The sequence below is a fragment of the Acinonyx jubatus genome, chromosome A2, assembly GCF_027475565.1.
Source record: "Acinonyx jubatus isolate Ajub_Pintada_27869175 chromosome A2, VMU_Ajub_asm_v1.0, whole genome shotgun sequence".
Classification (NCBI taxonomy): Eukaryota; Metazoa; Chordata; class Mammalia; order Carnivora; family Felidae; genus Acinonyx; species Acinonyx jubatus.
Window position 1 is genome coordinate 60,659,542 of NC_069383.1, and position 13,053 is coordinate 60,672,594.

A 13,053-nucleotide genomic window follows, 5' to 3' on the forward strand; every position below is an offset into this window, starting at 1 on the left:
CCATCTTCATAACTTTTACTTTTTTTAATTGAAGTATAGTTGACATACAACATTACATTAGTTTCAGGTATACAGCAAAGTGATTCAACATGCTTATAGATTATGTGCTCTGTGCTCACCCACAAGTCTACTACCATCTGTCACCATATAATGCTATTACACTATCATGGACTGTATATCCTATGTTGTACCTTTTATTCCTGTGACTTAGTGATTCTGTAACCGGAAGCCTGTATCTCTCACTCTGCCTCATTTATTTTGCTACTGTCACCCCAGCCATAAGGTTGTTTATTTATGGGTCTCTTTGTGGGTTTTGTTTCTTTGTTTTTTGTTTTTCTTCTTCTTGTTGTTGTTCCAGAAGTGGAACTGGGATTTCTCTTTAATATAACAAAAATAAAAATTGTTATCATGACTCTTTCTTTTTAATACATGGTAGTTTTATTCTCTTACTTTCTTTTTAAATTTTTTTTTTCAACGTTTATTTACTTTTGGGACAGAGAGAGACAGAGCATGAACGGGGGAGGGGCAGAGAGAGAGGGAGACACAGAATCGGAAACAGGCCAGGCTCTGAGCCATCAGCCCACAGCCTGACGCGGGGCTCGAACTCACGGACCGCGAGATCGTGGCCTGGCTGAAGTCGGACGCTTAACCAACTGCGCCACCCAGGCGCCCCTTATTCTCTTACTTTCAGCAGACAGTATGTCACCAGTACTGTCGAATATGGTAGCCATTAGCCCAATGTACCTATTTAATTTAAATTTAAATTAGTTAACAAATTAATAAAATGAAAATTCAGTTCCTCAGTCATAACAGCCATATTTCATATGCATAACAGCCATGTGTGGTTAAAACTACCATATTGAACAGTACACCTACAGAATATTTCTATCATTGTAGAATATTCTCCTGTAAAGAACTGACATAGATCTTGTTTTTACTGACTTGGAAAGACCTTAATGTCAGGAATTAGATATCCTGTCTCCAGCCCTTGGCTCCCTGGATTGCTATGTGACCATCAGAGGTTTGCTTTACTCTCTGATTTTTCACCCTATTGTCTCTAAAATAAAATTGTAGTGTCAAATCAGACGCTACCATTGTGTTTAAGTGTTGTTGGCACACATCTAGGGATGTTATAATTACTGCTTCTTTACAGTACAGTACAGCACAGTACGGAATAGAAGCACAAATGTGCTTCTAGAACGTTACCCCCAAAGACCTGTGCTTTGAGCCCTTCTCCTTATAATTTCTTGTTTGGGGTTTTTGCCAATGTCCAAACAGATGAAATCCAGATACTTTGCTGACCCAGTCTCTTGTCAGGGAAGATATCCCACTGCCTGTCCTCACTTGATGCATATTTTACATTCCTTATTGATTTGTAACCCAGTCTATCTCATTTTGCTGCCAGTTTGTGTAAGCACAAAAAATAAAAAATATGTATATATAATACTATCCTAAGACAGGCATAATTGGAAGGTTAACTCTGAAAATCATGAAATGTCTGACAATATGAAACAATTGTTCTTACTTTTTATTATCTATGCTACTAATCATGACTATTACTAAGGATAGTGGAAATATGATTATACTCTGACAATACTCTGACAATGATTATACTCTGACAAGGCTTGTGTCTAAGCCTGATAAATTTCTGAAAATTGAACCGGTATTAAAAAATAGAAAATCCAAATTGTCAGGTGGTTTTTTGCCTTGTAAGTTTAGAAATGTAATTCATGTTATTAGTTTTGAATATTCCATTTTAATAGATATGGGGAATCACTGGATATAGTGATACCTTTTCATTATCTTAGCTACATGTGTTTCAAAATAAAACACAATGCAGCAGAGGCAATAATTGAACATGTACCCAAAACTTATTTGCTAATAATTGAACCTTGAAACTGGAGTTAAAAGTATCTGCTAAAACAAAACTTCTTAGGTTTTTGTTGCAGGAAATGGAGTGTCTAGTTTGAAGTATAATGAAAATCATGTTCTTGAAGAATGTGATAATAGCAGGCAATACTCAACTTGACTAATGCGAACTATTTTTATAGTTAAAACTTTGAAGAATGTTTATATATTAGAAGATATATATACATACACACAGACACACACTAAAATCATCATCAAACAAACAGAAAAATGCTCTCAAAGTACAAGATAATTTTTTTCCTAATTGAACTAATACACTCTAGTTACAGTGCGTATTTTTTTCACTTTATTTTGTGCTTTGTTGTACAGTGCAATAGATATACATTAGTATGTGGACATAAATGGTGTGTGTGTGTGTGTATACACTTGCTTCAGTTTTGTGATGCAGCATTCAAAGAGGCATAACCTTTGGCACATCAGCAAACCTGTAAACTGGGTGTCAACTAATCACATTATCTTTAGAGCTAACTATTGACCACTCCAGGCAAAAGAAACACCACTGTTTTGCTTATCTTTGTGTTCAGTTCCAATTCTAAAGAGTTTTACCAAAGATCAGATGGATTAAAATGGCCTTCCTTAATGGAAAGTAGAATACTGAGGCTTTTCATCAGAGGCTCTTGCTGCTGAAGAGGAATGTAGGGTTCCATTTAGCATCTCCTTGAAAAGGAGTCAAGAAACAGGGCTGGCAACTTCTTGTTTGCCACTTGTGTCATTTCCTGTGTGTTCTGCATCAACCTTAGCCAGTATTCTTGAAAGCAAAAGAAATATTTTAGAGCAATGAAGGAGTTAAGTTGTGGAAAAGACCTAAAGCCAGATTTAAGGAAGGGAAAACATATATATCAAGTATATATAAATGGTAGAGTAGGGTTGGAAAAGTCTCTATGAAGACGGATTGAGGCCCCAGGGCCTGCTTTCAGAAAATTAAATGAAAATATGAAGAAACATTTTCACCACATGAGAGAAAGTGAGCTGATCTTGGGGACGGGAGTAGGAGCAGGAACAAACATAGGACATTTTTCATCAGTTCAGCACCTCAGGATTCTGTCAAGTCCTGCTCTACCCAATTTTTTGTCATGAAGCAATTGAGAAAAAGGTCTTTAACATTTTTTTCTGTGACTTTATCTCTCACGAAGGAACAACAACAACAAAAATCTTTGTCTGGATTTGAGGATAAGTTGATTAGTTCTCCAATGTGATTGCTATATAAGCCCATATATTTTTAAAAAATAACCTTTAAATTCTTTTAAATATAAAACTGTGACATGAATGTGACAAAGCTTTTAGTTTACAACATGTCGTGAATAGAAAGTGAAAAATATTTATTCATTTTGTCAAATAAAAATAATCTTAGTATAATAATATGTTTTTCCAAAAAGGTGGGGCTAAATGTAAATTATATGTGGATGTTTCTGTTCAATATGTACATTACTTAAAAGAAAGGCAAACAGAAAAATATGTGGTTTTCACATTCTCCATATTGTTTATATTCACTATTATGAGAGCTGATAATGAAATACCAAGCACTTTAGTTTTATACAAACAAATGATCAGGAGGTGTTCTAAATCACTGAAAATGTATAATATGGTTGGCATTCTTTCAAATTGATGTCATAACATGTTCTTTTCCTTCTTTCTTGTTTTGTTATAAGTTTTTGTGTAAGAGTTAAATCAAGCTGATTAAATCATTTCAGTACCATAATGGGAAAGCAGAGAAGAGAGGATTAGCTCATCATGCAGGATGAGTTAGGTCATAGTTTATCCGACCATAATTCAAATGCTGTGCTTTCCAAGTCTGGAAGTTATGCCTATGTCAAAGGTTAGTGCCAAAATGTCTTTTATCATAAAAGACAACTGCTTATTCCTACAGTTGGCCAAGCTTTCGTTGGTTAGGTAGAACCAGTAAGGTATATAGGTGTTTTAAAACTCAAGATTGTCTTCAATCTCTGCCTTTTATTTTTAAAAATAACTGTATTAGTTTGTATTAGACATACAGTGACATTGTTCTTAAGAAAAAATCAATTTATCATTATATCTCTCTTTTAATAGCTATAAACAGAAGTAGAATCAATGTGAAACGTAGAATTGTATTTGAAATAAGACTTTGGTTAAAAGAAAATGAAGGAAAGATTTATAGCAGTGTTATTCAAAATGTGAGTTCTGACCCACTAATGGGTGGTGAATTCAATTTAGAGGGTCTTTGACAGAATTTTAAGAATGAAATAAAAGAGAAGACAATAGGTTAACATAGAAAAGAAAAATTGGGGCAATTATGGAACCTACTAGTAATGAGAAATGGGGTGGGGGGAATAAAAGGATTCTGCTGGATTAATAGGTAAATTGTTTTTCTTATTTTTTCTTACTCTTGGCCTTGAGCAAAAGTAGTCTGTAATTCATTAGTGTAGATTAAAGGGGATGGATTTTCCAGCTGCAGAACTCTAAGCTCGTAAAGTGGGAATATTGTAATCTACCTCACAGAGTTAAAGTGGGAATTAAGTGAAATCATACATGTTAAAGCCTCCGGCTTGATTCCTGCCACATGTTAGACAGTCAATAAATGAATGATAGAAGTAATTTCATAATCCATTAGATTATATGCATGGCTATCTTGAGATGGCTAGAGGAGAGGCCAGGTACTCCATCAAAGTTATTCATCAAAGGTAATAGACAAGAGCAAGAGATGTGGTTAGGTTAGGTTCATAGAATTGTATTTGGATGGGATTATTCCCTCCATTCTAGTAACTCCTGGTTGATTAGGAATCTAGTACATTCAGTGCATTAACCATTTCACCCAAGCACCTCTTGTTTGCCAAATGAACCTTAAAAGACAATTGGGACTTGCCTTCAGGCCATGTCAGATACACATGATCTGGTTTCACAGGCTTCTCTGTGGAACTAACCATTTATGTAAACGAGTTTCAGTACAATTATCACCGGCCAGATAATCTACAATCATCAGCTGTTGCAAACAGGCACTGAGTTCACTACCCTCTTCTTGGAATAAGCACAGTGAATGGGTTTCAGAAATAAAGTGTGAACCATATTAAAACTAAAGTACAGTCATATGTTCCCACCTCTCTAATTAAATGTCTGTCATGTTTAAGCAGATTTTTGTTTATGCTCCCTTTCTTACTTATGGGCAGATTTCTTGATAGGAAAAAGGATGTGTTGGAAAAAGGATGTTTTATTCACGGTGCTGGCAAATATTTGACATAAATATGAGTTTTTATGAGTGAATGAGTCCTGATTATCAACATATAAATCATATTGTGACAGACTCAAGTTTCTTGTTCAGTTTTTTGTGAAAGGCCAATTTTTTGTATCTCGTTCGCTGATTTATAGCTGTCACTTCCTAAAGCCAAGAAAGATGGAAGAGGAAAGTAGTTATTCATGCATTCAAATACACCTACCAGCTTACCCTGGACAAGAGGATTTGACCCTAACACCCTCCTGTAGGCAGGCAGAGCAGTCCCTGTGTCCCTGAATCCTGAAGAACTCTGCACTATTTACAACAATCATAGAAAATGTCTGACTCTGCTCTCCTAGAGTTCCAGAGAATTTGGTTATTATATAACCTAAAAATATATAGCTCTTTCCATTGTCTTTGCATTATCTATTTTCTTAGTTGTTGTTTTTCTTTGAAAGCAATGTGGATATTTTTATGAATATAAAGACAAATATGTTTTTTCCCCAGGTTTGAGAATGAATAAAGGTGCCATCACCCCACCCCGTACTTCTGCAAATTCATGTTCTCCAGAAGTAATTCATCTGAAGGACATTGTCTGTTACCTGTCTCTCCTTGAAAGAGGAAGACCCGAGGATAAACTTGAGTGTATGTGTTTCTTTATTTAGTTTACTTCTCACAATAGTGGGGAGGAGGAGGGACTAGATACTGATGAATTGAAAATTGTATTTACTATGGTTATCTAAATTTTCATTAAATGAAGTGGCCTTGGTTAAGAAATAAAAATTCTTTCAAGCGGGAATCAAAGGATATTGTGAATATATTAAAATTCTTATCAAGTTCCATTTATTACAGAGTATTTCTTTAGCATGTTGGTCTGTCAGATGACTTGTTCTTGACTGTCCCTCAGTTTGGTAACATGATGATACTGGAAAGTGTCATTTGAATTGTTTTGAAAAAACACCTTTATTTCTAGGATATGAGGAGGTCTTCCTCTTAGTCAGCACCCAGGTTCACTGGACACATACAACCTGAGCCTTTCTCTCATGGAAATCTTTCTTTAAAACTTCACCACTAACACTTTCTGTGCAGGAATAAATGATTTCTCAGGTGCCAAACACCTGAAAGTTTCATATATAGGAGTTGACTGTGGATGTTGTAAATAAACATAGCTGTGTTTGGTTTTTTCCACAATGTAGCAGGTGTTTCAGATAGAGATTTTCTATCTAAGTGAAAAGGAGAGAAATGCTGTCTTTAATAAAGCGCAGTATGTGAGCTCTCTCTGGTGGCAAACTATACTCATTGCAATGCAAGATATATTTTTTCAAATATTTACAGTAAGCCTGAACATTTAATAATCTGGTCTGTCTCCAAAGCCCCTGCTAAACATAGAGCTGGTAGTTTGTTCAATAATCCAATAACTTGATTATATTGGATAGTGTTAAAATAAATTAAAGTTCTTGCGACTGAAATGTTAGTGAAGATAACAAATCCTAAATTTGATATTTTCAAGCAAATATAGACCATAGTGATGTTTCAGAATTATGATTTGAAAGCATGTTTAGTTAAATCTAATAGTAACATGTTGATAATATTTCTCTTACTAATAGAGAATTAACTATAATATGACTAAGTCATACCTGTCTAAGTTATAAACTGTATTAGGAGTCTTTAAATACGTATTTATTATTCCTAAATGTGGAATATTTGCATTTCAAGATTTATTTGTATTCCTAAAGACATACATAAATCTTTCACATTGCAAAATAAATATTAATGTTCAGGGAATTTCTCTTGAAGTGACAGCCAAGGAGAAAGTTTGCTCAGGTGTTGTCAGGTCCGTGTTCGGGATGATTTTAAAAATATACAGGCAAATCCTTTCTTCCAGGTCTGAGACTAAATGAAGGCACCATCATTCCTCTTCAACATGCTATTTGTGTTGGAGTTTAATTGTTTTTATATCAACTGGAAGCATTTTGTTTTTAAGGTAGAATTCTTAAGAGGTGTGCTTTTAAGTTCTCACATTGAGTTTATGAATCAAACCGTCTTTGTCTACAACTGCAGTCAGAATGTTAACCCACAAGTCATTCAAAAACACTTGATTGAATCAGGTCAAACCTGACCTGCCACTTACCTTTCTTCACTGTTTTCAACCTCCTTTACTCTGTTCTTTCTTCAAATTTTCCAGCTCTTTGTCAAGCATTTGTCAGATTCAGTTGCCTTTGCCTTTTTTCTTAACTGTTGCTTCAGACTCTTATCTTAGTGGGAATTTTTAGAGCCTGGCTCTATCCGTATGATTTTCATCAGTCTCTTCAAAATAGATGAATGTTGATTTACGAATATATGAAGATTCTGCCTCTGTCCCTGCTACACTCAGTTCTCTGCTCTACTCCTCTGATTTGGAGGAACTTAACTTGATCCTTAATTATCTGGAATTTGTTTTTTGTCTGTTTTTTTTTTTGTTTGTTTGTTTGTTTGTTTGTTTTGCTTTGCTTTGCTTTGTTTTGTTTTGTTTTGTTTGTTTTTAATGCCAGTGCCTGGCCCTTTCCTACCTCTGTTAAGTCAGAATCCATGCCTCTTACCCACTTTCATATCAATGGACTATACACTCTTTTCCTTCTACAATTAAACATTGACATATTCTCAATATTCATGTAGTCTTCTAGAGCTACAGGTTTGAAAAATATTTTCAGTAATACTTTAAAGAAATTTAATGGTGGTTAATTTAACATACACTTATTTCCAAAAGGGTTGTGACTTATTGAACACAATATAAACTAGAGGAAAGAAAAAATAAGTAAGTTGACAATAAATAAATATGGGCAAGCACCTAATATAATTCATTTTTGCTGGTAAATGCTGAACTTGGATCTTAATTTCTAAGTAGCTAAACAGAAAGGAATACACGCACATTCACTTAGGCCAGAAGTTAAACTTTATCACACATAAGAGTTACCTGTAGGACTTAGGAACATACAGCTTATTCCGAGCCCCAGATTCAGTGTAGGTGCTTCAGCAGGCTTGGTGTGCGCCCTTAGAATTTTCATGTATAACAAGGCTCCACATAGTGCTGATGTTGCTGCTTCAGGGACCACATTCTCAGGAACACTGGCTTATGCAATTCCTCCGTCCAATGAAGCATATACACACACATACTTTCTCTGAAGGAAGGACCGTTTCTCAGAACTGCTGAATGGTGACAGTATTTGGTAGGCTTCTTTCCCTGGGTTACTACATAAAATAATGACATGGTTGTAAATGTTTCTAAAAAAGATATTTTCCCCCAAAATACTGTTTTATAAATCTATCCATCACTTACTATCACCTCCCATCTTCCTACCTGTCTTTTTTTGCCAGGCATTTACACAATGTTTAGAATAAAGATTATTTTTTTCTTTGAAAGGAAATAGACAAAAGTCCTCGAACTTTCCACCGATTATGTCATTTCTTCAAATTACTTTGCCTAGTCCAATCATGTTTTCTCACTGAGAACTTTGCTTATTCTGAGGCCCTATCAAGTAGATGGCATTTTATTCACCTGCTGCTGTAGAAGGTATATGTGCATGTGCACGTGTTTTTGTGTAAATGTGTTCAGGTTGTGGGGAATTCCATTTTTCTCTTTCCTTGTCGGTGCTACTTACCTGCCATCCTGATGTGTGGAATAGGAGCATGTTACCACAGCTGTTTTGCTCTCCTCACCTTAAGTCAGCTACAATACTTTGTGGAGAGTCATTCAGTATCTCCCTCTGTTAGTTTCTTTGCCTTCCTCGAATTCTGTGATTTCAATTCCATTTTATTTCAGTCTCCCACATCTGCTGCAATACCACACGACTTGTAATTTGTAAAGGCTGGTTTTATTCTAAAATTTTAAGCTCTAACATTTTACTTTGACCCCAGACTATGATCACTTAACTTCCCCCTCTCCTACTTTTAATTTAAACATAGCATAGCACAGTACTGAAAAGCCTAGACTCTTGATTTCACTACTGAATGCATCCTAGCTTTAACACTTATGACTGCCTGGGGCACATTTTATGAAACAAGAACCTCTTGAGGCCTTAGTTTCTCCAACTACAAAATTGGAATCATAATAATATCTATCTCATATGTTTGCTATAAAGATTAAATTAACCAATATTTGCTCACATAAATTCCTTCATATTTATTGGTTCACATAAATGTTTGTTAAGTGCAATTTAAATAAGTATTCTTGTCTCTTAACCATTTCCCTTCCTCCTGAATTTGCCTGCTGCTTTTTTGGAAACCATCCCTCCATAATCTATGATGCCAGTCATTCTTTGACACTTAGTTTTGGGCACCCAATTTATTTGCTTATATATGGTGATGGCAGAGATTTAGTAAAATAAAACTATAATTCTACAGATTATAACTCTACTCAAAACTTCACCTGGCCTACAGTGCCGTCAGTGTTTCTCTCATCATCAACTTCTTCTAGTTAAGTTGATCCAGATGCTTCATTTTTCCAACACCTACGTATTTAATCATCATCTTTAGGTGTGAATTCTTATAACTTTGTTTCATCTTACGTAAAACTTGTCAACCTCTAGACATGTTCTTTCTTCTTCCTCTTCTTCTTCTGAATGTGTCCCTTTGACAGTTCCCCATTAAAAATACATAAACTTAAGCCCTAAACTTAGAGCAAAAAACTGATTTGACTCTACAGTTTCATCCCAACCTAGTTGGCCAGTCTTGCGTTTAGCTTTGACCTACATTTACATGCACAGACAACGTCCTAGTCACATAGATCTACTTTTCAATCACCAGACAAACCCAAACTTTTTCATATTTATACCTTTGCTTATAATGTGCATTTGCTGGGAGTGCTCTTTCTCAATGTATATCAGATCCACTACAGTATACACTTGAGGCCCAGCTCATGTTATGAATTCTCTGGCCAACTCCTAATTGGATTCATTTTGCTTGTACACTTATGCTGTGTAACTTCCTACCCTAGCACCTACTCTGTGTGTGTGAGTGTGTGTGTGTGTGTATTTCAACAGACAGATGATCAATGAATGATACTTAATTGGAATTGTGTTGAAGTCAATGGGTGTTTGAGAAGAGAAAAAAACGTGAATAATTTAAGTCATGGAATGATGCTAAAATTCATTTATACTGCATTTTTAAGACACATTATATTTACATTAGGATTGGTATCTATAAATTGTTAATGACTTAAGGAATAATTTTTGTTAGCTTACATTTAATTAAAATGTATCACTGAAGAGAAATACAAAATACAGTTACAAAATACAAAAATAACCACAAAATAGATCATTGACACACAAATAATGAAGAATAACCTGTATGTTAAAGTTATTGCCATGTATAGTATTAATCTTAGAACGATTGGATTTAACACTGAAGAGACCCTAAAGATCAGTTAGTCATTCTCCCTATAGAGTCAATGAAAAAAATTAAAGCCCAGAGAGACTGGTTGTTAATTATGGCACTAGTTTTTTTCTGGCTGTGACTAACACCCATGATTTCTGAGTGACTGTATAAGTGCTCTTCATTTTGAAAAGCTTCCTTTCCTTGTCTTTGTTGTTTCTCTATAGGAAAAAAGGAGAAAACATTACTTCATTGCATTAGAAGTCACAAACTCCAAGCAGCTATTTTTTTTCATCTCTGCCCTGAAAGCTTACTAATATATAAACAAGTAAAAAAAAAAGTGAGTTAAAAAATTCCAGCTTACATGCCCTTTATAAACATACTTTCTAATGTTTAATAACAAACTAAATATTAATATTTTGATTAGCAAAATATATTATCCCAAGTATAATAACACCAGAGTATATTTAGTAGGATGATGAGGAGAAAATAGATTAAAAACTTGCAAATCTTTTGGAAGAGAAAAAAATTGTAGATATGAAGAATGAACCTTATATTGCATAATGTGCCTTTGCCCTGATCTTTTAACCAAATTCATGTGTGGGTGCATAATTGTTTCTATATAAAGGGAAATTGCATGAGCATAAAAATAGAAAAAAAGTGGGTTAAACTAGCTTGTAACTTTGTAACAGGTACCCACATTTGGAACTTATCATGTTGACAGAGTTATTTTAATATTGAGCTTCAATTATGTTTGCACCTAAAAATCTATATCCTTATTATGTTAGTTTTAAGAATATATTTTTTTCAATGATTCACTTGACCTTGGAGCCTAATTTAGTTTTAAATTTTAATAAGAATATTAATTTTATCAATATTATTCAATGTAGTTTTAAAAGGGAAAGATTATATAGACTTACCAAGCAAAACAATTTTTATTTTCCATAGTTTTAATAACTGCCCTTTAAAAAAGTTTTTAAAAGGTTTTAAAAAGTTTCATTAGTTTCTCTATCTCTGTACAACTGAAGAATTTTCAAATCCTCCACCACAAATTCTAGTTTAAAAATTTGTGCCCTTCATTTTTTCTTTAATCTTTTCATTCTTAGTTACTTTCTCCATTATTTTACTTGTTCTGTCTTTCTGGAACTAATATTTTTGGATATTGATACTCCAAGACAGAAATTTGAATTTGTTTTTTTTTTCAGTATTTTCCTTTTCCAACATATTTTCTCCTATGTCTTCTTTTTTTTTTTTCATCTGTAATGTCTTCTACATCTGTGATAAGTCTTTGTTTTACTTTTTCTGTCATGCTTTTAACTTCACAGAGGATTCATTTTGTTCTCAGCATAATCCTTATTTGTTTCTCTTCTCGTTTTATGGATTGCAACTTTCCTCTTACAAGATTTTATTCTGTCTCCCTGCCTTGCTGTTTTTTTCCCCCCCTCCCAATTACTTGTTTTGGAAGGACTCGTTGGTGTGGTGGGTGGGTGGGTATGTGGGTGAGGTTTAAGTGTGACTCACTGGAGATAAGGAAGGGGGCTTATACTTTTAATATTCAATGTATAGATTTTCACATAAACACCCTGATTTTGGTGTAGTGCCCCTCCCATCAACAGTCCTAAGCAGCCTGAGCTCAGCATCCTCTTGGTTTGCATAGAGCACAGTGTCCACTCTTCTCCTGGGGTAGGGAGCTGGCATATTGTTAGGTGGATGGTATGAAGGGTAGTATTTGAGGGTCTAACTTCTTTTCATGAAGATTATCGCTTAATTTTCATCTCATCACCCTTTCTGTGCAAATCTTTGCTGCTTCTTCACTTAAGTTTATATTCTCTGGGTTCCAAGTCACTCAACATGTGTTTTCCAGCTTCCAATTTTTTTTCCTCTTACATTTTCCTTGTGCTTGTTGATTCATGCTAATTTCTTTTTTTCTTTTTTTAGATTCTTATTTTTTTCTTTTGGTGGAGGGGGTGGGGGAGACAACGAGAGAGGGAGAAAATCTCAAGCAGGCTCTGCAATGTCAGCGCAGAGCCAGATGTGGGGCTCGATCTCAAGAACTGTGAGATCACAACCTGAGCCAAAATCAAGAGTCAGACACTTAACCACCTGAGCCACCCAGGCACCCTGATTTACGTCTATTTCATACATTACTATTACCATAGTCGCACTTCAATACACAGCCAATGTCGACAAATGTGTTTAATACTTCATATTTTGCATGACACTACTATAACTTTAATTAGGAAAATAGACTTGTCTCTGAAAACTAAATTCTAGAATTTCTCTCTCTTATTAGGGGGAAAGGAAGGAAGGAAAGAAGGAAGGAAGGAAGGAAGGAAGGAAGGAAGGAAGGAAGGAAGGAAGGAAGGAAGAAAGAGGCAGGGAGGGAGGGAGAAAGGAAGGAAGGAAGGGAGGAAGGGAGGAAGGAAGAAATTCTTGATTTAGTCTTGGTCAGATTTAGAGTATGTTAGATTTACTGTTCAATATATGCATGCCGTTTATATGATTGCTATTCTTATTGACTAGAACTTTTATTTTTCCACCTTTTTCCTTGATGAAATAAAGAGAATTCATAAGCAACCATTACCCTCTGT

At 34.9% G+C, this 13,053-nt stretch overlaps 1 protein-coding gene across 13 annotated transcripts in view; it reads left to right on the forward strand.

Moving 5' to 3' along the window:
* DGKB (diacylglycerol kinase beta) overlaps positions 1–13,053 on the forward strand; it is a 788,048-nt gene that overhangs the window by 251,387 nt on the left and 523,608 nt on the right. For all 13 annotated transcript variants that reach the window (XM_053218395.1, XM_053218393.1, XM_053218397.1 and 10 more), the window contains one exon: positions 5,621–5,758. In XM_053218395.1, coding sequence (XP_053074370.1) covers positions 5,621–5,758 — 138 coding nt within the window. The remainder of the gene's footprint in view (positions 1–5,620; positions 5,759–13,053) is intronic.